Source organism: Macaca fascicularis, chromosome 18 (genome assembly GCF_037993035.2).
Source record: "Macaca fascicularis isolate 582-1 chromosome 18, T2T-MFA8v1.1".
Taxonomy (NCBI): domain Eukaryota; kingdom Metazoa; phylum Chordata; class Mammalia; order Primates; family Cercopithecidae; genus Macaca; species Macaca fascicularis.
The window spans coordinates 55,017,230-55,043,199 of NC_088392.1; the positions used below are offsets into that span (position 1 = coordinate 55,017,230).

Sequence of the window (25,970 nt, forward strand, 5' to 3'; positions counted from 1 at the left end):
TCCTGCAGCAGGAAATGCTGAGAGAGAAGGAATGAAATTATAGCTTTATGATTGGAAAATGACTAGTTCTAGAACTGTAAACAGTAACATGAACTCATTTTGCATACTAACATGGACCTTGATTGCTCTTCACTTCTGCATATGGATAAACAAAAAAGCTATGATTGTTAGTGATTGCAAAAAAAAAAAAAGTAAATTCATTCTTTAAATTTTCTCCATTAGAAAAACTGGATAAATTCATAACTTTTAACTAACTGAGATAAATAAGGGCAGATGCTCAAAATTTTGAATGATAATTTAAAATTAAGCTAACTTTAGTTTCAATGTATATTAAAGAAATACACAGAAGTTGAGTAATATATAGAGACTTAAGTTAAATCTCTAGTAAGAGATATAGACTAAATTATTTCCTCGTCAAGTCTGGAGAAATTTCAGAGTTACATTGAACAGTAAGTAGGAACACCTAAAGATGAGATGGAGGCACTGAACAGTTCCATGTTTAAATTTCTGTAAAATTTGCCCCAAACTGTATTTCATACTTAAATCTGGATATGCCAACAGCAGTTCCTTTTATCCTAGAAATACTTGCTTTAAAAAAAGACATGATACGAAAGTTATTTTACTCTTATCTTTAACGTTAGTACAACTATTGAAAGCTCACAATCTGGAACATATGACTGAAGATTAACAGGGTGCTATCATCTATTTTTTTTCTCATTTCTCCCACCTATTTCTGGTTGAGTAACTGGGAAGAAATAATCAGTGCCATGTATGCAAATATGAGAAATTCAGATCTAAAACAAATACAAAATAATGTCACACTCCTTGTTGAAGTTCGCCTTCTATTGTGCCAAGTCTTTTAACCACACCTGACTTGTAATTAAGAAGAACACCATGAGATTTACTAAGTTTTTAGAACTGACAGTCCTAATTTTTCAGTGGTCCTTTAAGGCCTTCCCGAACAGGGAGATGGGTTAGTTCTCTCCTAAACAAAACTAAGAGGCACTAAATAGGCTTCCCTAAAACAACGACCTGGGCTTACTAACTGTAGAACTAATGGCCTAATTTCAATAATTTAAAAAATCACCTTTGCTCGGTAGTAACTACTCACCATTTTCCACATTCGCTAGTCGATGCAGAAGAGGCAACCAGACCAGACACTGCGGGGGAGGATCCGACATAAGCGTGTCCAAAAAACCATTTAACGTGACTTTTTTCTGCATTAAAAAAAAAACAAAAAACCATAAATTTAGGACAGAGAATCATCTCAATTTACCTGCTATGTAAATATCATATCATTTGAGACTGAAACAAAAGAGCACTCAATAAACCTCTAATATCTGAAGAAACAGAACTTGCCAATATTAAACTAGTTCAGAACTGAAAACATTGCTTGCTTTTCATACCTAAGCATACATAGGACTGAATTCTCTCCACTGAGGCTGAGTCAATAGTAGCACCAGGAGAAAAACAATTCTGAGAGCATCATTTGTATATATGAAAGACAGTATAAAAATAATGAAGAAAAATAAAGAATTGAAATTCTCCATGGAATTTTACTCAAGAATGCATCATAGCTCACTTTATAATTTACCTATCAGTCAGTCTTCTAAATTTATAGAACAACTTCCCTTTCGAGCTTCCTCAACTTCCTTAAGTACTAAATATTTAGTGGTTAATGTCAATGGTTCTATTATACAGGAGCAGGAGGGAATCCTGTTAGGACAGAACCATCTAAATTTTTTAAAACTCGTTCCTTTTATTACTTTATATATAATTCCTCTCAATTCAGTCTGCTTCTTTCTCAATATCCAGGTCCTTTTGGATGTACAAAAGGAATGCATTGTATCTGTAAGTTCCTTTCAAAATGATAAAAGTAAGAAAGCTATATTAATGCATGTACTGTAATAGTATAAATAACAAAATACATATTTATATGCAAAAATCACTACTTGAAATTTTGAACTAGAATATCAAAGGGGATGGGATAATATTATTTATTTATTTTTAAAAATGTATTTATTTATTTACTTTAAAGATGGGGGTCTCACTATGTTGCCCAGGCTGGACTCAAACTCCTGGTCTCTACCATCCTCCTATCTCCTCTTACCTACCTCAGACTCTTGAGTAGCTGTTATAGCCAATTCATTAAGTACAAAAATAAACTGGTCTTATTATTTTTATGTTACCTCTTTTCATACTTGAAATGATCTTATTCCTTCTGACTATTTGTCATACTGGCTAAAAATCACTCCTGGAAGTTTCCAACAATGTTGTTACGATTTCAACACGTATAAGTTGCCTATCATCAAGGATATGTACAAATCATAGAACAGTCTAGAGGATATTTCAAAAGGAATTTTGAACATGGCAATATCACATATAATTCTTGAATACATAGATCCTTTTTTTTCTTTTCTTTTTTTTTTTAGAGACAGGATCTCACTCTGTGGCCCAGGCTGGAGTACAGTGGCACAATCATAGTTCACTGAAACCTTGAACACCTGGGCTAAAGGGATCCTCTCATCTCAGCCTCTCAAGTAGCCGGGACTGTAAGTGTATGCCACTACACCTGGCTAATTCTTTAATTGTTTTTTCAGAGATGAGATCTTACTATGTTTTCCAGGCTGGTCTTGAACTGTTGGACTCAAGCTCTCCTCCTGCCTCAGCCTCTCAAAGTGCTAGGATTACTGTGTGAGCCCCACACCCAGCACAGGTCATTTTAAGACTTTTTTTTTTTAAAAAACCCTGTCCTATTACTCCAGCTGATTTTGAATGAGATGTATTCTGAAGCATTAGCACATTTACCAATTCTTCTATAATACACTACCTAAAATTCAAGAATTCAGATATAAATGAAATTATTCTTGTTTCCATGATTGGGTGAAGTAATACAACAGGTAGTTACATTTCCTTGAGTCAGATCATCTGCATATTTGTAAATATGAACTGAAAGTGCACAAAACAAAAGCAACAACAAGAAGAACACAAGAGTAATATTAACAGATGGAATCAGAAGACCAGAGTTAAAAACAGCCCCCTGCCCTCACTAGCTATGAACTTTATATTGTTAAAAAAGAATCATATTTTCTTTGTTAGGTCACAGGGTTGTTGCAAGCCATAAATCAGATAATTCACTTTGTGAGGCATAAAGCACTATAAAAATAAAAGGAGCCATACATTTAGCATGCCATGAGAAAAGTTGGAAAGCAGTAAAATTGAATGAAATAATAGATTTGTGTTTTGAAGTGATTGACCTTTTTTTTTTTTTTTTTTTTTTTGAGATGGAGTCTTGCTCTGTCTCCCAGGCTGGAGTGCAGTGGCACAATCTCGGCTCACTGCAACCTCCACCTCACGGGTTCAAGCGATTCTCCTGCTTCTAGCTGGGACTACAGGTGCCCACCACCATGCCCGGCTAATTTTTGTATTTTTAGTAAAGACGGGGTTTCACCATGTTGGACAGGCTGGTCTCAAACTCCTGACCTTGTGATCTGCCTGCCGTGGCCTCCCAAAGTGTTGGGATTACAGGCATGAGCCACCTCACCTGGCCGACTGACGCTTTTAAAAGTTAATTTCAGTAAAAAGAAAAGACTTCCTGACTCTTAATCAGTAAAGTACAGTGTAGTGAGCATTTGTTTGTATGCATTTTATGGGGTAGGGATATACCTGTTTTTTTTTTGTTTTTTTTTTTCGTTTTTTTTTTTTTTTTTTTTTTGAGACAGGGCCTTGCTCTGTCACCTGGGCTGGAGTGCAGTGGTGCCATCTGGGCTCCAGCTATCCTCCTGCCTCAGCCTCCTGAGAAGCTGGGACTACAAGCATGTACCACCATGCCTGGCTAAGTTTTTAAAATTTTTTGTAGAGATGGGGTCTCCCTGTGTTGCTCACACTGGTTTTGAACTCCTGAGCTGCTGACCCTCAGCTTCCCAAAGTCCTGGGATTATAGGGGTGAGCCACCACACTCAGTCAAGAGGCCTTTTCAGTGGATAAAATGTTAGTTTGGATTTTCAAAAAATGGTAAACTAACCTTTGATGTATGGATTTCTATGCTACTACTGGGCTATGCTGGAGAATGGGCCTGGAGTCTCTTCTACATGACCGGAGAGGTACGCACATAGATAGCCCCCTAAACTATGCAGCTTCCCAGGGTAGCTTGAGCCATACCCAGTTAAAACACATCACTTGGAACCCCAAATATATCATGGTGTAGAAGATTTAGGCAGCTGTGTTTGCCATATTTTGGGCCTCTCAGGCCATGATGTGGCAGACGTTGGGATTCCTTGCTGGTATCCTTTGTTAAACCAATGTTAAAGCTTGTTGCTGGGTCAAGCATGTATTTCACATGAGGCTGAATGAGACAATTAAGCCCTTTTGAAAGTGCAGTGATAGTGAAAATAATGACCCTGAGGGTGTGGTGATATGGTTAGGCTTTGTGTCCCCATCCAATCACATCTTGAACTGTAATTCCCAGGTGTTGAGGGAGAGACCTAGTGGGAGGTGATTGGATCATGGGGGCGGTTCCCCCGTGCTGTTTTTGTGATAGTGAGGGAGCTCTCAGGGGATCTGATGGTTTTATAAATGGCAGATTCCCCTGGGCTTTTCATTCTTTCTCTTTCCTGCCGCCATGTTTAGAAGGTGGGTTTTCACTTCTCCTTCACCTTCCACCAGGATTGTAAGTTTCCTGAGGCGGAACTGTGAGTCTGTTAAACCTCTTTTGTTTATAAATTACCCAGTCTCGGGTATGTCTTTATAGCAGTGTGAAAAGAGACTAATACAGAAGGGTTGTTGTAAGGATTAAATTAGACAATGAAATGAACAAATTTAGCACAGTGCCTGCCTCATGGTCAGTAAACACTGTCTATTATTGTGATCCAGGGGTGCTGGGTTTAGTGACTGGTTCAGAGGTCATTTGTCAGAGGCTGAAAAATACACTACAGGTTGCTATCACATAGAAGAATTTGTCCCAGTATTTGTGACCTGGAATGACATCTAGAAGGACAGCAACCACTGTTTGAAAGAGATACTTCCTTAAACATATTTTTCTCCTACCTGTTGGGAGAAACAGGATCTGGCTGACTGTTCTGTGTAACCAAATGAAGGGCCTTCAAAAACTGCTGTGGGTAGTTTGAGAACTTCCCGAAGGAATTGATCATATCGTCCATAAACCATCACCCCACTGGAGTCAGAAATCATTGAGAAAATATCTGATGAAAGGAAAAGGAAAGACATTTATTCATCACATGAACATTCTCCACTGTTTTTGTTCAATACATCTGCTATAAATGACAAAAAAGTAACAAAACAGATTTTTTTAAATGAAAGAACGATATAAAAGCTAATTTTTATGCTTAAATATTCCTGGCATAATGTTTTCTCTGGTTTCTTTTTGTAGATGATTCTGGCACGTAGCAATCACAAATTTGGGTAAGACTAACATTTTAATAAGAGAGAGACACTTATTAAATGTCTTTAATAAGACACTATCTTTTTGTTTTGACTCTCATGGAGTTCAACAGGAGAAATTTTTGTATATATGAGAGAGATGCTGACTTCATTTGAAACACAATGAGAGTTTTACTGTAAATTTGGGGTGTGTGTACATTCATTTATCTAGCTAGAAATTTACCAATTTATATTATCACTAAAACTTTCAGATTTTGGTGTAAGATATGTGAAAAATCAAAGACACGGTGAGGATAAAGATGTAATGACAAACACCTGATTAACTTCCTACAGAAGCAGAAAACTTTCTATAAATTACAGTTTTCTGGGTGGAAGGCACTTGATTTACAGGGAAGGGTTTTCTGACTCGTGTAGTGAAGAGGAAGCCTGGCCTTGTGGATGATCAATGAGGTAAAGTCAGGGTCCTGGATCTTTCTCTGAAGGGCCTGTGGCTTCACTGAACCACTGTTCTTCAATTTCTGCCAGTATGTGCACTTAATGAATATTAATGACATAATTTTCCAAGGTGCTTTATAATTCCTCTGTGCAAATCACTATTAGAATGAAAGGGTTTGCCATTATATAGTTTGTCACCATGCTAACTAGCTTGTCACCAAGCCAGCACAGCTGCTGGGATAAACTGCTGTGAATGTGCTACCTCTATTCACTTTAGGTTTAATTTTTCAAGGTCAAAATGTAATCTGGGAACATTGTTTTTACACCAAAGTCAGATGTTAAGCATATCACAGGCTTTTATTGGATTATGGTTTTGAGAACACGAATTGACTCTCATTTTCATTAAATATTCCATTTATAAAGGGTTTCTGCTGTTTCAAATAGTTTATTAACCATAAGACTACAGAGATTCTATCTGAGTAAAAAAATTAATGTACATATTTATGGGCTACAGAGTGATATCTTGATACATGTGTTCAGTGTATAATGATCACATCAGGATAATGAGCATTACCCTCATTTCAAACATTTATCATTTGTTTGTGTTGGGAACATTCAACATCTTGTCTTTCAGCTTTTTGGAAATATACAATCAATATTTGTTAACTATAGTCACCCTACGGTGCTATAGAACACTGGAACGTATTCCTCCTATGTAGCTGTAATTTTGTAGCCATTAGCTAACCTCTCCCTATCCCCCTCAACCCCCTGCAGCCCCGTACACTTCCCAGCCTGGAATAAGCACAATTCTACTTCCATGAGTTCAGCTTTTTTTTTTTTTTTTTTAATAGATCCCACATATGAGTGAGAACGTGCAGTATTTATCTTTCCATGCCTGATTTATTTTACTTAACATAATGTCCTCCAGTCTCATCCCTGTTGCCTCAAATGACAGGATTTCATTCTTTTTTATGGCTGAATTCTACTGAGGAGTTTAGGTTGTGTTCAGAAGATGTTGAGGGAGACACTGAAGAATTTAAAGTAGGTCAGTGCGTTAGAAACCCTAGGGGTAGGCATAGAGGCAAAACAACCAGTTTGGTAATAGAAACTCAATAAATATGCAGTATTTTCCATAATACTAGTATTTTAAAAACAAGTCCTCCCCAAAGCTTTAGAACAGCACATGACATACTAGGCTTACAGCATTGAATTTAGAATACCTTAAGATCCCTAGAACTACCCAGGATCCCTAAGGCAGAAGTATAAACAAATGTTCCAACCCATTAAAACAGTTTATAATTGGGCCAAGAACAATCTGACAAAAAAGCAGTATTATTAGGTAAGTTTATGTTTAGGTTGCCATGGCACATGACTGCAGGGGGCGCCCTTCATCTCCTAGGCTGTGTCAATGATGCTCCCTGAAATTACACAGGGAACACCCTACCAGAGAATGGTAGCCATAATTAACGGAAATTATGTTGCAACATAGTGTTGTTTTCTCTTTTAATGCATTTTAAAGCATTAAGAAAATCAACTTCAAATTTTCGCTTTCTCTTTGTTTTTTAAAATTTCTGACATTCTCAATTATTCTTGCTCTGTGTTCCCCAACAATAAGGGAGTAGCTGGAACAAGCTAAATAGCTCTCATCCCTATGCACAAAAATAGAAAAATTGCCAAACAAGCACAGCTGGCATTTTGGCTTAACGTGAATTAGAAAAACTTTACAGAAGGGAAATCAAAACCCTCAAGGCTGAAACATTCCATATCCCTTCATTTTACTTTTTTCTTATTACAGAAGCAATGTAGAAAATCATGACCTTACCTGTTTGTTTTTTGTTTTGTTTTGTTTTGAATTGGTTTTTTGAGATGGAGTTTCGCTCTGTCGCCCACTGTAGTGGCGTGATCTCAACTCATGCAACCTCTGCCTCCTGGGTTCAAGTGATCATCCTGCCTCAGCCTTCTGGGTAGCTGGGACTAAAGGCATGTGCCACCATGCCTGGCTAACTTACCTGTTTTATCATTAAAATGCAAGCCAGCAAAAGAATACAATAGGAACACTCACAAGCCCACTCACCAAGGGGCAGCCATGGTGTCTGTGGGTAGATTTTGTGGGTAAATTTGCCCACATTCGCTCACTCAATTAATAATTATCACTGAAACTAGAAATATTCATGACTCAGGATATTCATTTTTGACCAGCTAACATTCTGAAGAGATTTTTGTGACCAAATTACCTTTAATTAAATTGTTTGTGGTCAAATTGATTTTAACCAAATTACCTGGAAACCGCTAAAACCATCTTCCTAGGATTAACTATACAAAGAGTGACTCCTCAGTCAGAGAACCAGGGACACTTAAGGGTGTGATTCAGGTGCAGCTGCTCTCAAAGTGGGGAATGCGATTTATTGGGGTCACACTATCTGTAGCTCTACAGAGTCTGTGATATTGTGGAACTTGTTTCTGCAGACTAGAAAACTTAGTTTACCTCCAAGGGGACACATGCATTTGTTGCTTCTTTCACTGCCCTAAAGAGGATAGACTTTGGCCACTAAAGAGTGCTTTTTGGAGGTTGATGGAATGTGGTGAGGAGAAAGCATTGTAGCAGTTATACTGTTTCCTTTGAACTCCTGGACCCAAGAGAGAACTGGAAGGGTTTTCACAATTGTAAAGATCTGATCAATAACTTAGTTATATCTTGAGATTTGTAACAGTGCTGACATTGCTAGTCCCTTACCTACCAACCATTCCCTTCATCTTTATTTGTCCCACATTTGTTCGTGGGTTACTCATGGGTTGAGGGAAAGGGACGGCCCTTCTGAGCCCAAGAGGTAAAAGTGGACTATACAATGACCATTGCTGTCATACTTTTTCTCTAACCAGTAACTAGTTTAGTAATTGGTCTGAGATGCCACCCTAGGTGATGAGCTGTAAGGGCTGGGGGACCTCTGTAGTGAGATGTGACTCCTGTGACTGTCACCCCCACCAGCCCCCCTCCTCCACCCTCCACCCTTACTCGTCGGAGGATGAAATCTTACACTGAGCAAAGCTGAGTGGAAAGATAGCAAACACCAGGACTTCGAGGGCTCAGAATTCACCTGGTATGTTAAAGGTTGACAGACGTTCTGAGATGCAGAAAACTGGTTTTCTTAGTTTTCCTCAAACCTATTTTAATACGGGACCCTTCTATCCAGGTGCCTATTAATATAATATTAAATAGGTATTTTCAGATCTCTCTCAAGTGGTTTTTTTTTTTTTGTTTAGCTTTTGTTTTGTTTTTTACATTTATCTAATGTCCTCTTTGTAAATGGTCAGTTGGGGTTGGCAGACAAGGTTCTCAGAACTTCCTTCCTCAGCCTTGGTTCATTTTGCTAAACTTTCTCTTTCTGGCTTAACCCTGAAGGAAATGCCCGAGGATTACTCTGAAGCTTTTTTTTTTTTTTTTTTTTTTAAAAGTCCTTGGTGTCAGCACCTTATCTCTCAAATAAGCACTGAGGTAGACAGTTTTTAATTTTCTATATCTTTCAGGCTAACAAAAGAGAAGCTCCATGGCTCCTCCTAAGGTCTGGCTAGGCTTCTCTGAATCCTGGCTGCATTTGGCTCTCCATAGAGGGAAGTCCCAGAAGTGAGGGAAGCTGTGTGGCTACCTGAGGCTCCCTGAGGCTTTGCTGTCCCTTTCACTTACTCACTGGTCCACTGAAATGATTCATCCCTGGAGCATCTCCGGGGAAATTTCAAAGGAACAAAAGGTTTTTTTCTGTGTCTGTCTTTCTTCTTTCCTTCTGGGTGGATCAAGAAGCAAGAGATCTCATTCAGAAGAGGACAGGCAGCAGGTGAGCCGTGTGCTGTGAACCACACAGATGGCTGCACGCAGCCAGGTGTGACTCTATGGGTATCTCACAAAATCCCAAAATTTAGGATACAGAAGGAGGCTGAGGACTAAAGAAGTGAAGTAACTGCCGAAGGATAACTCAGAAAATTAGTCACACAGCTGGGCTTGCAACCTGGAACTCCCAATTCCCAGAACAGTGCCCTTTTTAACACAGTATTATAGCCCCAACTCATACTATTTAGGGGAAAGGATGGGGTTCAATGGAAATTTTAAATTTAAACAGCAGCATCAACATCATTTTCAACCAGTTAGAAATAAATATTGTTGTCACCCACCCTCATCCTAGGCCTACTGAGTCAGAAATTCTTGGGGTGGGACCCAGGAATCTACGTTTTATCAAAGCCCTCCAGGTGATTCTGATGCACACTAAAATTTGTGACCCACTGGTGTAGAAAAAAAAAGCCAGGGTTCAAATCCTCGTGTCATCTTAGCCATATGGTTAAACGAGTCTCAGTTTCTTTACCTAAAGCAAACAAACAAACAATCCCCAATGTGTTGTTGGTTAAGGAACTCTACCATATTTAGAGACAAAATGTTCATTAAGGCCCACAATTACTCAATGTACTTTAGCTACCATGCTTTTATTGGCATCTAGTTGACTCTGTCAGTGCTGTCTCTATGTAATTCCTATTCTTCTTTCCTGACATTGTTGGCTTTGAAACCTTTGGAGTTCCTAGTGATTTGAGTAGTGCTGGCTGAGAAGAATGAGGAAATGTGCCAGGAGCCTTGCTTTTAGAAGACTTAAAGGGGAAGGTTTGGTTTCCCACTAAGCCTTCATGTCCCTATCATCCTGTACCACCTGTAAGGCAGTATAGCACAATTAACTGCAAAGAGCGCTTATTTTACTTTAATTTCAGAAAGAGGCCAGTTGGTGATACTCAACAGGTTTTAAGTAGACGAAAACATTCATTTCATTAGCATTTAATATGAAAATATCGCTATGACAAAATCCAAACATCAGTGAAAAATGTATTTCAAACAACTCTCATAGAATGAGGAAGGATACAAATGGGCAGGGGACATGGGGGAATGAGGGAGCGAAAAGGGTAGTACCTAGCAGGGAAAAGCAAAGAGAGACACAAGGAATAATAACTTACATCTTAATTTGTCCATGATCTTCCCTCCACACAATGTAGCTAAAGCCATTTTGACAGCAAATACTGAAATTTTACCATGGCCTTCCCTGTTTAATGGTAATAGAAAAAACAAAAACAAAGAAAAACATGATGTAATTTGGAGCACTTCCAGCAACAAGGTTTGACATTTTCCATTCTGTGGAAATCACAGGATACATAGCTGCATGCTTTATGTGAGCACATCCATTTTATAAAAGGTTGTGAAAACAATTCAATGCACATATCTGAAAAACTGTCTATTTAATGTTTCCTTTTCTTAAGAGACATTAGAATCTCTTAGCTTATTCTTTGTATATGTCACTTGCTCAAAATATGGGCTGATAGCCAGAGGAATATCTACTAGCTAACTATGGATTTAAATAACAGAACAAGCTTTTCACTTGGAGTTTCATAAAATGATTTTTGTACACAGTAATTCCAGAGTTTCTATAATTTACTTAAAGCTTCAGAAACATCATTTTTTTTTTTTTTTTTTTTTTTTTGGTCAGAGAATTTCTGAATTTGAGGTTAGGGTAACTATGGGGACTTTTTCATCACACATTTTTTTCAACCATCATTTCCTACCCACAAGCCAACTGTGCTTATGTGATATATTTACTTTTCAAAGACAGCTGCTATTTTAAAGGGGCAAAAGTAAAAGCTCTGGCTGAGCATGGTGGCTTACGTCTGTAATCCTAGCACTTTGGGAGGCTGAGGTGGGCAGATCACCTGAGGTCAAGAGTTTGAGACCAGCCTGGCCAACATGGTGAAATCCTGTCTCTATCAAAAATACAAAAATTAGCCAGGTGTGATGGTGCACATCTGTAATACCAGCTACTTATGTGGCTGAGACACAAGAATCGCTTGAACCCAGGAGGTGGAGGTTGCAGTGAGCCAACATCATGCGACTGCACTCCAGCCTGGGCGACAGAAGGAGACTCTGTCTTAAAAAAAAAAAGTAAAAGCTCTGTTTGAACACTTTCTTTCTACCCAAATGACATAAGTGCTGCCAAATCTTCATTGATTCAGGAAGTATAACAAATCTGTCCTTCACAAATGTGATATAAAGGGGATATGATAAAAAGTATAATGTTTCAGCTAAATGATTTTCCAGCTGGAATCAACTGTTTATTCTCATACTTTGGAATCAGAAACTATACCATATTAGTAATTCATTTATTTGATAGTTGCTAATCTTAAGAATGATCAAAAGAGTTACTTAAAATAATAATGTGTCTGAAAGGTAAGTAAAGTTTGTATTGGCAAAGCCTTATTTTAGGACATGGAATAAATACATGAATAAGATTCATATACCTTATATATGAGAGGAATAAGATACAAATAATTGTGGTTTTGTTCCTTACTATGTTTCAGAGAGGGATCATGTGTTTTTATCATTATTGCTGTCATTCTTAGTGTAATACCTCAAGTACAACCAGCCAGAATGCAAAATTGACTGAACCCTATGCTAGTGACTCTTTCCTATTTATTTCTAAGCCTGAGCACCAGATTTATGTAATCATTTATCAGAAACCTTCATTTAGATACCTCATGCCAAACTAAGTATGTTCAAAGGAGAACTCATTATCTTTACAGAGCTCTTCCATAATACTCAGACTAACCTTAGTACTAACCTGCTGTTCTTCCTGCAGTCCTTCTGCTGGTTATTAGAAGCACCACGTACCTAGTTACCTGAAAATGAATCCTGAGTTGGGGTCGCCTTTGATTTCTTGCTCTTCCTTAATTACTACCACCCCGAACAAATGTTTGAAGGACTCAGCTAGACCTGTTACCTGCATGTTGAATCAATTCCCTTCTTTTCATTCCCACTGTCACTGCTTCCATCAGCTCTTGCTTTAACACGGTCATAACCTCCGAAATGGTCTCTCTGCTTGCACACTCATATCACAAATTTGACCATATTATTTCATTGCTTAAAATCCCCTGGCCACCTTTTGCCCTCAGGATGAAGTTCTAACGTTTGCTCTTGGCACACCCAGCAGTCTCGTCTAGTCTCCTCTGCTACCATTTCTGTTGTTGTACTGCACACCATGGTCAAACTGTTCAATGCCTCCTGGCCCCTCCCCTTCCTAACACGGTCTGCCCACAACCCTCCCATCCATTTGTCAAGATGCCACTCAATATCATTATTCACCCTGCTCTGAAAACAGCTTTTCTCCTAGATGTCTAGGAAATCACTCTGCCCTTCACTTTTTACCTATTATGTGTCATCTGTCACACTGAATGACCTTGATGTGTTTTTTTACATGTCTGCAATGTGACTGGATTCTACATTGTGAGATCCTTCAGTGCAGAGATGACGTTTTCTGAATTGCTTGAATTCCTAGTGCCTAGCACTTGGTCTTACACAGAGTTAGTGATTAATACATTTCTTATATTAAGGAATGATTAGTAATCATGATAAAAGTTACACCTAGAATTTTGAGTGTCCAACCACTCAGTGAGTTGTTTATTAATTTTAGTGCAGGTAGCTGTAATAAAAATGCAATGATTTTGTAAAAACCATCCTATTCAAAATTATTCCTGTCCTCCCATTACATGGATAACTGGAAGTATCAAACATCTGACTTCAGGAAGTAATTAGCTTTTTTCCTAAACTGTAACATGGTTCAAATAATGAGAAAGTCTACAAGGTATGGAAAATTAGCAATCACACAGCAATAACGTGGTCCTCAAAATGCAAAGAAATTGAGGAGTATTATATGTGAGGCTTCAAGAGCAATACAGTTCCTTTCAATGAATCCGAGAGAGAATAATTTATTTAAAAGGAGAGGATGGACCACCGATGATTTTGGAACAGAGAGTTCTCCAAAGGATGAAACAATGATAGCTCATAGGTGTACTCTTAGACCTTCGCTTTTAATGAAGAAGATCATGGGGAGATTGCCAGTCCTGTATTATTCCTGGAAATGGAAGATTGATGATATTAGATCCAACAGTGGTTATATCAGAGCTATTCTGCCAAATTGACACAATAAATCTAGATAAATCACCAAGTGGAGGGCAGCTGAATGAGAGTTGTGCAGGAACTCAAGGGTGAAATTAGGCCAATGGAATCTATTGTTATGCAAGCTACTGTGCCAGATTGCAAATGTGACTCTGTCATGAAGAAGGATTCTGGGGGTATGCAGGGATTTAGGTCATGGTAAGCACACCAAGACTGGGTGAGTTCCTACTTTGCTTACCCCAGGCACTGGATAAATATTTATGGGGTTTGAGGAGTGAGCAGAGATGACTGACTCTACAACAGAGAATGGGAGCACTAAAGACTTAAATACAAATGGATCTTTTTAAAAAGAACATTTTTTGTAAATATAATAGGGTGAAGAGGAGAGTGTCCAATTTTAAAGAGGGGGCCTTTAAAAAATATCAACTTTTTTGGAAAAGTAAATATATCACATAAGCACAGTTGTATTGTGAGTAGGAAATAATGGTTGAAAAAAATTGGTGATGAAAAAGTCCCTATAGTTAGTTACCCTAATTTCAAATTCAGGAATTCTCTAACAAAAAAATTATGTTTCTGAAGATTTGTTTAAATAAATCATAGAGGCTGTGAGATTATTCTGCACGAAATTATTTTATGAAATCCAAAGTGAAAAGTGTCTTCTGTTGGCTACTTAGCCAACTACAGTTAGGTGGCATATATTCCTCTGGTTATCAGCCCATATTTTGAGCAAAACATGAGACCAGGGCCCCTATTTCATTGTGAAAATAGGCATTGGCATTAACATAGGAAGCAAAGATAGAGAAAAGCTGATACATCCCAAATGGAAAAATTTAAGAGCTATGCTCATCAGGAATTGTCATTAGTTGGGACCAGTTTGATTTACAAACAGCCAATAAAATCTGTTAAGTGTCTGGGAAGCAGAAGGACAAGTGCATGAGGATGGACAATGGGAAGTTCCTCAGAGTCCTGTGCAAACGAGCAGGAAAGCAGCATATTGCTCCAAAGTGACTATGTCTATGGCAATGCCTTTGCAGTAAGGTAGTAAAACTGCACCCATGGAACGCTGGCTGTCAGCTGCAACCCAGGAAGCCAACCCACCAGTCTGTGCTGAGGTTGAAAAACATAGATTTTCCCTAAAACTTCAGGCCAAACGGCCTGGGAGTGGGGCAGCATCAGGAGGTGCACAGAAAAAGTCTATATACTTCTCTCGCTTTTATGAAAAGCCATGGCAGTATGCCTTCAACTACATGTGCAATTCTGACTGCTATCTCAAGACATAAAAAAGCCAGATGTGTTTGAGACTGGATGCATCACAGGGCACAAGTCTGGATGAATCATAGACTTTTAGGGGCGGGGTCAGTCTTAGGAGTCTGTGATGTGGTTCAATCACATGGCCACCTAAGTCTTTCTTTGTGAATTAAGGCTGCTAGTACAGTTAATTCTTCGGTAATATAAAAAGCACAGTAAAAGCTTAAAGAATTAATATTAGCATACCATTTTATTATTAAAATAATAATTGGCCAGGTGTGATGGCTCACGCCTATTTGGGAGGCTGAGGTGGGCAGATCAAGAGGTCAGGGGATCAAGACCATCCTGGTCAACATGGTGAAACCCCGTCTCTACTAAAATACAAAAAATTAGCCGGGCATGGTGGTGCACTCTTGTAATCCCAGCTACTTGGGAGGCTGAGGCAGGGGAATCGCTTAAACCCAGGAGATGGAGATTGCAGTGAGCCAAGATCCCACCACTGCACTTCAGCCTGGCGACAGAACGAGACTCCGTCTCCAAAAAAAAAGTAATTTTATTTTTAAAATAAAATAATAATACTTATAATGTTTTCCATTTCAATGTAGAGAGAAAACACAGTGCATAATACACACTTTATTCATTTTCTCCATTATTCTTTTGGCATAGTGGAATCTGTTCTGTTTCTAAGCCAATTACCCTGGAACTTTTGCCTATACAAACTTTACTTTCTTGTTCTAGATTGACATTCAAAAAATCTCAATAAAATTGTGTACTGGCATATAATTAACATGTAACAATGTATTTAAGAGAACCAAATTATCGAAAGCACAAACTGAAATGGTTTCGTAAATCAATGTTTCTTTAAATCTTTTATCTTCTTTTACATTTTGTTTTCTCACTGTGAGACTTTTCCAGTTATTCTAGGGGACAACCGATTGAAAATGGAAAGAGGAAGGCACTTACTCTTTGGTTAAAATATGTATAGTGATTTATAGAGTGTTTTATGTTAAAAATGTGGATTACTTGGAAATTTGACTTGTCATAATAAGACATGAGAAACTGCTTTAGTCTGGCCTGGGTTTCCCATAATCTTATAAAGAGACAAACTGATTTATTTCAACTAAGAATATATTATTTATATGGAAAAGTTGCAGGGAAGAGAATATTTGTTATTGACAGGAAGGAAAAACAACAAATAGATATTGATCGACAGGTGTGGATGCTATGTACAGAAGGTAAATTTTCTCCAAATTGCCAACAGAGTTTCCTGTTTGAAGTTACAAAATCCCATGAGAAATTCGAAGTTCTTTTAAGTAAGATTTGAATTCTGACTGATTCTTTCTTGAACAGGCAGAAGGAATTATTTCTCTATTTAAGAGTACTAAAATCAGAAGCTCTTCTTTTACCAACATATTTTACAAAAACATTTGGTAAGCATTTTTGACAAGCAGAGGCACAGCACTCAAACTGCTCTTTCTCACACATTTTGGTGGCTTAATTAACGGAGAGAATTGCTTCCTCCCTCTGCTTCCACAACACGCCTCTACTATAACACATTTTTTATCTGAAAATTATTTTGCTCATATGGATCACTCATTTAGTTGCTCAATAAATATTGATTAGCATTGCCCTAGAGGTTGGGAATATACAGACGAAAAAGGTGTGGTCCCTACCCTTCATTTGCTCATAACATATTGGAGATAAAGGGTCAGAAACAGTTAATTTTAATACAACACATTTTTCAAAGGGTATCTCATCTCATTTCATCTTGTCTTACTTATTATTTATTCCCAGTCTATCATAACACCTACCACATAGCAAGCTCTTTACATGTCAGTTCAATTAATGAATGCACAAGTGAGAAGCAACTTTCTGATTTACCACTTAAGATTTATATTGAGAAATATAATGTGTTTGAATATGATGATAATGATTGGCTTTATGGCTGTTTCTTTTAGATTGTGCACTTATGTGATGCCTTGAATTTAGAAGTGATCACATGCATAATTAACTCTTATTTTGGGGGTTAGTGAAGTTAACCTGTGAACAGACAGAAACCCTTTATTTGGACCTGGCATCTCCCTGGGCCACAATGTTAGCAAAACATCTGGGAAAAGAACTCCTATAGCCCCGGGCTAGGTGAGTTTGCTAGCGGTTTCTCCAGAACAGAAGGGCCAATGCTGTTGGAATGCCCCCATATCCCTTGAAATTCCTCATCCCTCTTGAAATTCTACCTGCTACTCATTCAAAGTATGTCAGATAAATGATGAGTGACATTAGGATATTTAATGTACCCACAGCTGTGAAAATTCTTTGGAAAGTGATTCCATTTTAGCAGCACGTAGAAATTTTGAACGAAGTATTTTTCACTAGAACAAGATTTTAGTTAGTAGAGGAGAATGTTCTATGGACATCTTGAAATTTAAGACGTGCAAAGAAAAAAGTCACTAAGCCAAGTAAACACTGTTTTAAATATCTAGTCTTGGCTGTATAGATAATAAAAGAGAAGAACATTTGGTTTTTTATAACTCTTCTCTTTTTTTCTTCTTTGCTCTCACAAATCTACATAGTCTCAAATATGAACAATACTTTTTTTGGTGCACAGAGAAATGGTTGTTACTTTGTAGTACATTTTGCATTAAATATCATAATCATTTTTAAAATTCAAAGGGCAGAAGGATTTTGGCAGAGTTCCAGGCATTTCATATCCATGCATTTGAAATAGTTCTGTGATCTTTTTTGTGGCAATGGAAGGCTCAGCAGTAGGCATGGGTGTTCAAATGGCCCAGTAAGGTGCAATATGGCAAACAGGGAGGAGAATACCAGGATTTTGTATTCTCTACGTAACACTATTATATGATGGATTTGTAGTTCTGGGTAGCTGTCATAAAACTGATCCTAATGTTACAATGTAAAACATGTTAAGTCCAAATATTTCTTCCACATATACTCTTTCAAATGTGTCTAAATACCAGAAACTGGAAAGATTAGGAATGTGAGCATAAGAATAATATCCTGTAATTAGCACAACAAGTCTGGGAGAAAAAATGTTAATTAATTTTCATTTAAAAAAATGAAACAGAAAGCATGAATAGAGCTGAGCTGAAAACAGTTCCTGAAACAAAATGAGTTTTCCCCCATTTACCTCATTTAGTATGATGCTGTATGACCTGCAAATTATTTAACCTCTTTCTATCTCCCCTACTAGAAAATCATGATAATATAATGCCAAGTCAGCAAGACTGTTGACATATAGTAAATACTGAGTACATCTTATTTATTAATAAAATTATTATCATTATCATGGAAGACTATAGCTTGACCTCTGAAAATAGGAAAATCACTGTTCCTTTTAATATTTATTATGGTCATACTATGATTTTTGAGTGAGTATATATGATAATGTTATTTGCTAGAAACAAGGCTACAGTCACATAATCTACTTTATGAAGAGCTGTCTTAAGAAAGAAGATACTACTGAATTGAAATGAGATTGAGTCAAGACAACTTGTTTTTAGTGTTTCCTGGGGAAGCAGGGAGAAGGTGAGAGAAGTACATATAATTCTTTTGTAAAAATAGGATCACCCACAATGGTAACCATGAACACTTGTGCTTTTTCTCTGTGGAGCAGAAGTAAAAATAGAGGGTCTGAATCTAGGTGACTGGGACTCGCTAGTCTTTGTAATATACTGGAGATCAAGGAAGACTTAATCTCAGAAAAGGAATTAAAAGAAAACTGGCCAGACATGGTGGCTCACACCTGTAAATCCCAGCACTTTGGGAGGCCGAGGCAGGTGGATCGCTTGAGCCCAGGAGTTCGAGACCAGCCTGGACAATATGGTTAATCCCAGTCTCTACTGAAAACACAATTACTAGCCAGGTGTGGTAGTGCATGCTTGTAGTCCCAGCTACTTGGGAGGCTGAGGCACAAGAATTGCTCGAACCCGGGAGGCGAAGGCTGCAGTGAGCCGAGATTTTGCCACTGCACTCCAGCCTGGGTGGCAGAGTGAGACTCTGTCTCAAAAAAAAAAAAAAAAAAAAAAAAAAAAAATAGTTAAAATAAATTAGTATGACAAGAGCTAAGAAAGATCAACCTTGGATTTTCATTCATTGATTCATTCTTGTGTTGGCTATGGTCTCAGGTGCTGTTCATTAGAAGTAGAATAAAATATGGTCCTTTCCTAAAGAAGTCTGTGGGAGGCAGTCATATAAACAGACATGCACTATAAGACAATAGAGAATCAGGTGCAAGGAGAGGCAGACCTGTGGAAAGGTGATCAACTTGGCCATGGCAGGCGAAGGGCTCCACAGAGCCTCAGAGTTTGTGACTGCACCTCTCAAAAAGGCTGCACATTATAGACTTTTAAGAATTATTTTCATCTTCTAACTTTCTTTTGAGTTATTCTCTATTTCCTACAAAATAATAAGAACAATGTTAAAGTTCCTTTGAAGACTTCAAAGAGATTTCCCACTCCTCAACAGAATATGGACAAGAGGTGACAGAAGAAGCTGCTGCCAGTTTGCTGGGGGCATTCTGGAGGAGACGGAGGAGTGGAAGGCTCCTGGCAGCAAAGAAGGGGAGGTGGGAGGCCAGTTCCTGGGGTGATTGGAGGAAAGGGACAAGAGGAAGAGACTGGCTCAAACTCTGGCTGCTCCCTCACATAGGTTCTTCCCTCTCAGCCCCTGGTCTTATTTCTGATATCTCTTTTCCCATCCTTCTCAGGCACACTCATCCATTCCCCTAGACACCTTAAAAAAATAACATCTGGCCGTGGAGACATTTGCTTAGAACTTGGTTGGTAACTGCTCTCTGGGTGACCCCCTCCTAGGAATACAGCCATTTTTAAAAGGAATGTCACAAAGAACAAACATCTTCTGACTCAAGGAACTGTGTCTTCAGGGACAGAATGGCAAGAAGGAGCATAAAACATTGGGGTTCACTGCCCACCCCCAACATTGTACAAATCATCTACAGATGTAGTTATAGATTCTGAGAGGCTGACTTGCCGATGAGCAGAGAGAAACCTTGTAACCAGGAAACTGATTACAGTCTGCAGTGAGCATCCTGGTATGAAAATTGAGATCCAGATTTTTTTTTGGTGGGAGAGGGAATGTTATACTTGGGGAGCTATGGCTGTGGGAAGGTAAGTCTGATTCTCAGAAGTACATCCCAGTAAAGGAGGCATCAATCCTCATCTCAGGTTACCACTTTCTTCACAGAGTTCAACTGCCTGGGAGTCTAGAGAATCTTAAGGCACCACCCCCTTCCCCCCAAAATGGCCAGGTTTCTTTGAATCCAAGTTCTTACTCTTCACGAGTTTAAATCACTATACTGCCTTTCCTTTTTATTTATTTATCTTTAGTATTATTTCTTCAGAGTCTAGGTTCTTAAGGCATCTCTAATTTTTATTTTGGATTTTTTCCCTGTTTATTTATAGGTCAATTAAAAATATGGCAAATGGGAGAAAATCCCTTAAATGTCTCAGTGATTCTGTAATAGCAACAGCACATCTTTATTTTACTAGTATCAGGATCATTCATGCCTGCCAAAATACAGACGGTTCCCTTAAACACTTGGACTCTGTCGTGGGACAGGTGGTAGGAAGTGGCATCAGATTTCCATGCTGGGTCTCATTTGGATAAATAGGAGTTCACTATTATAAGAAATAGAATTTGAACATTTATTTTATTCTTAGGTTTATCTTCTTATATTCACTTCTAAGTTACATATCCAGTTAGCGGTACTTCCTGATGGCTTACATCTCACATCCAAAATTCCATGCCATCAGATGGAAAATTTGAGTGTCAGTAGAACTGCCTATGCTCACTTGCTATGCTAAAGGAGCAAACGCAGAAGTGTCTGCAGAGTAGGATCTCTACATGGATATGTTTATAAATCTTTGCAGTGAAATTTGTCTATGTGGATGAGTTTATAAATCTACTACAATGAGATTATTGAAAGTATACATCAGGAGGCTTCCTATATGTAAGAAGAATAGGCACCACATAAATATTTCTTCTGAACTTTTTTTATGAATTGTTCCTCACCTTGGGATAGATGTCAAACTTAGCTTTTCATCAGTCTTGAAATGATTCAGCTATATTTTCAGCAGCTATTTAGACACCATTCGTAGATCTGTATTTAGAAGTGATCTAGCCAGTATTTCTGACCAAAAGTGAAAAATCTAACTATATTAGTGTGAATCCTATATATTTCACAAAATACCCCCTTCCTTATTGTTAGTCTGGTTTCTGGTCTATATTTGTGGAGTGGGTGCAAATGATTCTTCGGCTTTGATTCTTTATGAGTTCTCTAGCAATACTCCAAGATTTAGTGAGATATTATATTTCTCTTTTTGCAGTTTCCATTGTTACATTTCTAACAAATAATTCCCCTGACATCTTTAGGGGCAAATCTGAAAACTGTCACACTCTTGTCACAGGGCCAGGTTAGAAATGCCACTACAGAAATGCCATGGCCAGGTTCCATTCTGCTGCTTCTGCTGCCTGTCATGTGGAACCACAGTCCTCTTTACCTGCCTCACCATCCAGTTACCATAGTGATTAAGCCAGAGCAGTACATCTCTTTCTGAAGTGTGCACAGCCAACGCAAAGAATCTACCAACCTGGAATGCTAGTTGTAAAATTGCTGATTTTAACTGAGGAATTTCTCAAAATATAAACATCACGAACACAATAATGCACATTGGAAAAACTGAGCAGGAACGATTCTGTTAACACTGTAAGTTGCAAAGTGACAGCTGGTAGCTTTTGTGAATTGCAAAATAACATGAGCCTGGCTGGAACATCTCCACTGCGGGGATAAATACTTCCAAGCATTGGCCAGAAAATGAGACTAAGTAACACCTTCTGAGAATCTTAAAATGCGATTGCTGAAAGGTCAGGTTAGCAATTTTCCTTTTTAATATTCAAAACAAGCAGAGGAAGTGGATGGGGTGGTACTAAGTCCAGGTTGGAGGCTACTGGCAAAAAGCCCTCTTGAAATTGTAGGCTGAGAACGTAATTCAGGGTAATCCACATATACCTTGGTAAAGAGACCTTTGTTGAACACCTAAGTCCCCACTCGGCCACTAACATGCTGCGAGACACCAAACAAGTGACAATTTCTTTGTGCTTCAATTCCTTCATCTGTAAAATGAGATATTTGGACGAACAGTCTCAGGCAGTCCTGAAATTCTCTGATTCTAAAAGGGCAAATTATACAAAAATGAAGCTGAGCTTCAGTTGTGGTCTGTGGACAGCATCCCTTTATTTTATGATTGAAACACTTAAATTGACCAGTTCATTTAACGCAAGTCATAGTTACTTTGACTGGGATAGTTAAGAAACCCTTTTCAATTTCTTTCTTGTTTGCTGTAGGGCCTTGTTAGGACACCTCAGAAACACTGTCTGAAACAATTTGCAAAGACACAGTTAAAAACATCCTCCCACTTCCCGCTTCATTAAATCGCTCCACAGGCAATCCTCTCCAGCATCCACAGCTTCCAGGAAGCAGGGGATGAGTTAACTAAAGGTCAGTACATAAAATACAACTGTCCTCAAGTTCCTCTGGCACCATTTTACTCTCTAGTCTTTTTCACAGCATTTCAAATTTATATTAAACACATGGAGGCTTTACTGACATAAGCATCCACTGTAAGAAAAAAGAGAGTTTTAAAAAAAGAGAGAGATAGAAAATTATTTGGGAAAAAGACCAAGTAAGAGAGGAAGTGGAAGCCAAACATGCAGAGAGGAACAGACATTCAGACGGTGCTTACGGATCGAACGCTGCAAGCAGGAAGTTAAGGAGGAGGCTGATGGACTGCTCCACATGGATTTGGTGAGTGGTTGGCATCCGTTTGTTGAGCTGGTAAAAAATGGTGGAGAGCACAGCCTCTAAGCGGGACACATTGAGTTCAATGTTTGGGTCCAGGTTGTTCAGAGCATTTTCCCGCAATGCTTCTATGACATTCCATATGTCCACCAGGTGCACTACAATTAAAGCAGAGTTAACACATCAGCCCAGAGTCATGGAAGGCAAATACATTAGTTTACTTGTCCCTCTGTCCTGTTTTTTCCTAGGTATCTCACATGTGTGCAGCTGTTGTAGGGGGTCAACATAAGTAAATGAACATAGGCTGTGCATTATCTCTAAGACTTGATGTGCATTATATAATAGCAAGCAAATGATTTACTGACCACCACAATAGATAGTTATTTCCAATCTTCACAGTCACCCTTGAAATACAGCTATTATCCCTATGTTACAAGTAGGAGAACTGAGGATCTGGAAGCTGAACTGACAAATGCAAAGGTAGAAGAGGAGTCAATGGCAAAACTGGCATTCAGATCCAAGTCTATCGGTTTAAAAGTTATTTCTCCATTGCACACCCTGCCCCCTCAAAAAGAAAAGACCAACACTGAAATTCTAGTGTTTGAAAGGATGTCCAAATCACATTTGAGTATTTAAAATGTTTTCATTTATTTATGTGTTTTTTAGCAGTATGCTTTTGGAAATAAGAAAAAAAAAAAAAAGTTAAGGTAGGCAGGAAGACAAGGTAAAAAGGAAAAGTTATGTACACACTGCCCCAGCAGCAGAACTAAGTCACAGATCACTGAACTAGGCTAGTCAAGAACAAGAAGTTTCTTGGCTACATTATTACCAACTGATTTAAGTCATGGTTACTTTCACTAGGGTAGTCCAGAAAACGGTTTCTATTTTCTTCCCTACTTGACCTGAGGTCTTGTTATGAGATCCCAGAAACTATGACCACGACCAAGATAAAGAACATGTCCTCACCCTCAAAAGTTTTCTCATGCTCTTCTGTAATCTATCCTCGTTCCCTGTTCCAGGCAACCACTGATTTGCTTTCTGTTGCAAATTTTAATTCTTAATAACTGTCATTATATAGTAAACACTCTTTTTTGGGGGCTGGATTCTTTTACTTAGTGTTAACTATTTTGAAATTCATACATGTATTGCTGAAAGTATCAATAGTTTCCTCTTTTTATTGCTGAGTAGTATTCCATTATATGGATATATCAAAATTTGGTTATCATTTCACTTGTTGATGAACATTTGGGTCATTTTTCAGTTTTTGTTTATGAATAAAGTTGCTATGAACAATCATGTGCAAGTCTTTGTATAGATACATGACTTCCATTTCTCTTAGATAATGAGGGATTTAAAATATTAAAATCATTAAAAATTTAAGTAAATACTTAGAAATGAAAAGGCTGGGTTTCACGGTAGGTGTATGTTTAATTTTTAAAGAGAGTTCGAAGGTATCTTCCAAAAGTAGTTGAACCATCTTACATTCCCATCAGCAGTATACAAGAGTTCCAGTTTATCCACATCTTCAACATTTAAGGTTGACTTTTCATTACGCTTTTGCATTTGCAAATAACTATTTTGTTTATTCTCAATGAAATATAACAATTAGTTTCCGTTCTTGAGAAATATGGACTGTATATATACTTTTTCACTAACAGCTCCCTATTTTCTGTCTTCTACCTCATTGCTCACTCCTGGCTCTACACCTAATAAGCAAAACTAGCATCAGCTTCTACTATGAATTGAGCTATGTGACTGTTTTCTTGGCTTTTCTCTTTACGTTTGCTTTTCAGAACAGATCTATGGTTTCTGACTTTTGGTATAAGAGAACCTTATCACCAATTTCTTCCATTATAATCACAAATGGGCCAACTAGCCAACAGTCTTTTGAAGTCAGATCCTTTTCCCAGGCTAAGTTTAATTGCAGGATCTCTAATCACAGGACCCTAAGAGAAACAGCAACCTGTGCAGACATTCTGATTTTAAAATAGGCATGATGAAAAAAAATCCTAAAGTGTGGCTCTCATAACTAACTTTGTGTGCATATTGAGATCTAAGAGATAAGTGGATTATGCAAATCCCTGAACTAACAAAACAAAACAAAACAAAACAAAAAACAGGTTACATAGAACCGTTACTGTGTCCTTTACTTGTATTTTTGCTGTTACTTTTAACAATTACTCAAAATAATCTTTTATGTTATGAAGGGAAGATACCTGCACTCAAGGAGCACTGGACTTGGAGTCCAAAGACCTAGGTTGCAAATCTGGCTCTTCTATGACAAGTGCATGACCTCTTAGCCTCTAAGACTTAGAGTCTCACTTCCTTCATCTATAAAATGGGGCTGGCATTCCTAAAAGGGAAAAATGCATAGAGTAAAAAGTGGTAGTTCCTGGTACCTAGCAGACAATGCATTATAGATGAACAAGTGAATAATGTGAGTCATGTCAAAAGAAAAATATATTGCAATATATCTCTGATTTGGAGCAGATAAGTACAAATCACATACCAACTAAAATACTTAAATATTTATTAGCTTTGGAAAAATTCAGATTTAAGTGATTTCAAATTTGCAACCTTCTCTGTGTATCAAGAATTAATCAACAAGGAAATTATTTGTATTTCTTGGTGTTATTTATCCAACTCTTCAATCTAGCAAGCAAAACACTCCCAGGGAAATGGCATTCATAAACAAAATTAATTAATTAATTAAAATTCTAGTGGGAAAGAGCTGGGATTCCTCTAATTACTCCCTATAGATTTGATCTGTGAATTTTCTGAATCTAGTCATCAGGATGTGTCTGGGTGCAGGATGCAAAGAGAGCAGTGCTGATGACATCCAGCCTGTCATCCTGCTTGGTCCCTGTGACCCATTCTCACCCAGTTCCTGGTTGTGGATCATCTGGGGAGAGGCATCTGGGGAACAGGCATCTGGGGAGAGGAGCATGGACTGGGAACTTGAGCATGGGAGGGAGATGGGTATATGTTAAGAAAGCTAAATGGCTACTGGTAGAGGAAGGGAATCTGGATGCTTAAGTTTCTCTCGATGAGCCATTGTAAGGAACAGGAAACCCTTTTAGA

The 25,970-nt window shown here is 38.1% G+C and overlaps 1 protein-coding gene across 45 annotated transcripts in view; it reads right to left on the bottom strand.

The window, feature by feature from the left end:
• DTNA (dystrobrevin alpha) overlaps nt 1-25,970 on the bottom strand; it is a 410,388-nt gene that overhangs the window by 73,856 nt on the left and 310,562 nt on the right. For all 45 annotated transcript variants that reach the window (XM_074022611.1, XM_065533928.1, XM_045377700.2 and 42 more), the window contains 4 exons: nt 22,834-23,047; nt 10,822-10,907; nt 5,047-5,201; nt 1,112-1,217 (listed from right to left, as the gene is read on the bottom strand). In XM_074022611.1, the coding sequence (XP_073878712.1) occupies nt 1,112-1,217; nt 5,047-5,201; nt 10,822-10,907; nt 22,834-23,047 (561 nt within the window). The remainder of the gene's footprint in view (nt 1-1,111; nt 1,218-5,046; nt 5,202-10,821; nt 10,908-22,833; nt 23,048-25,970) is intronic.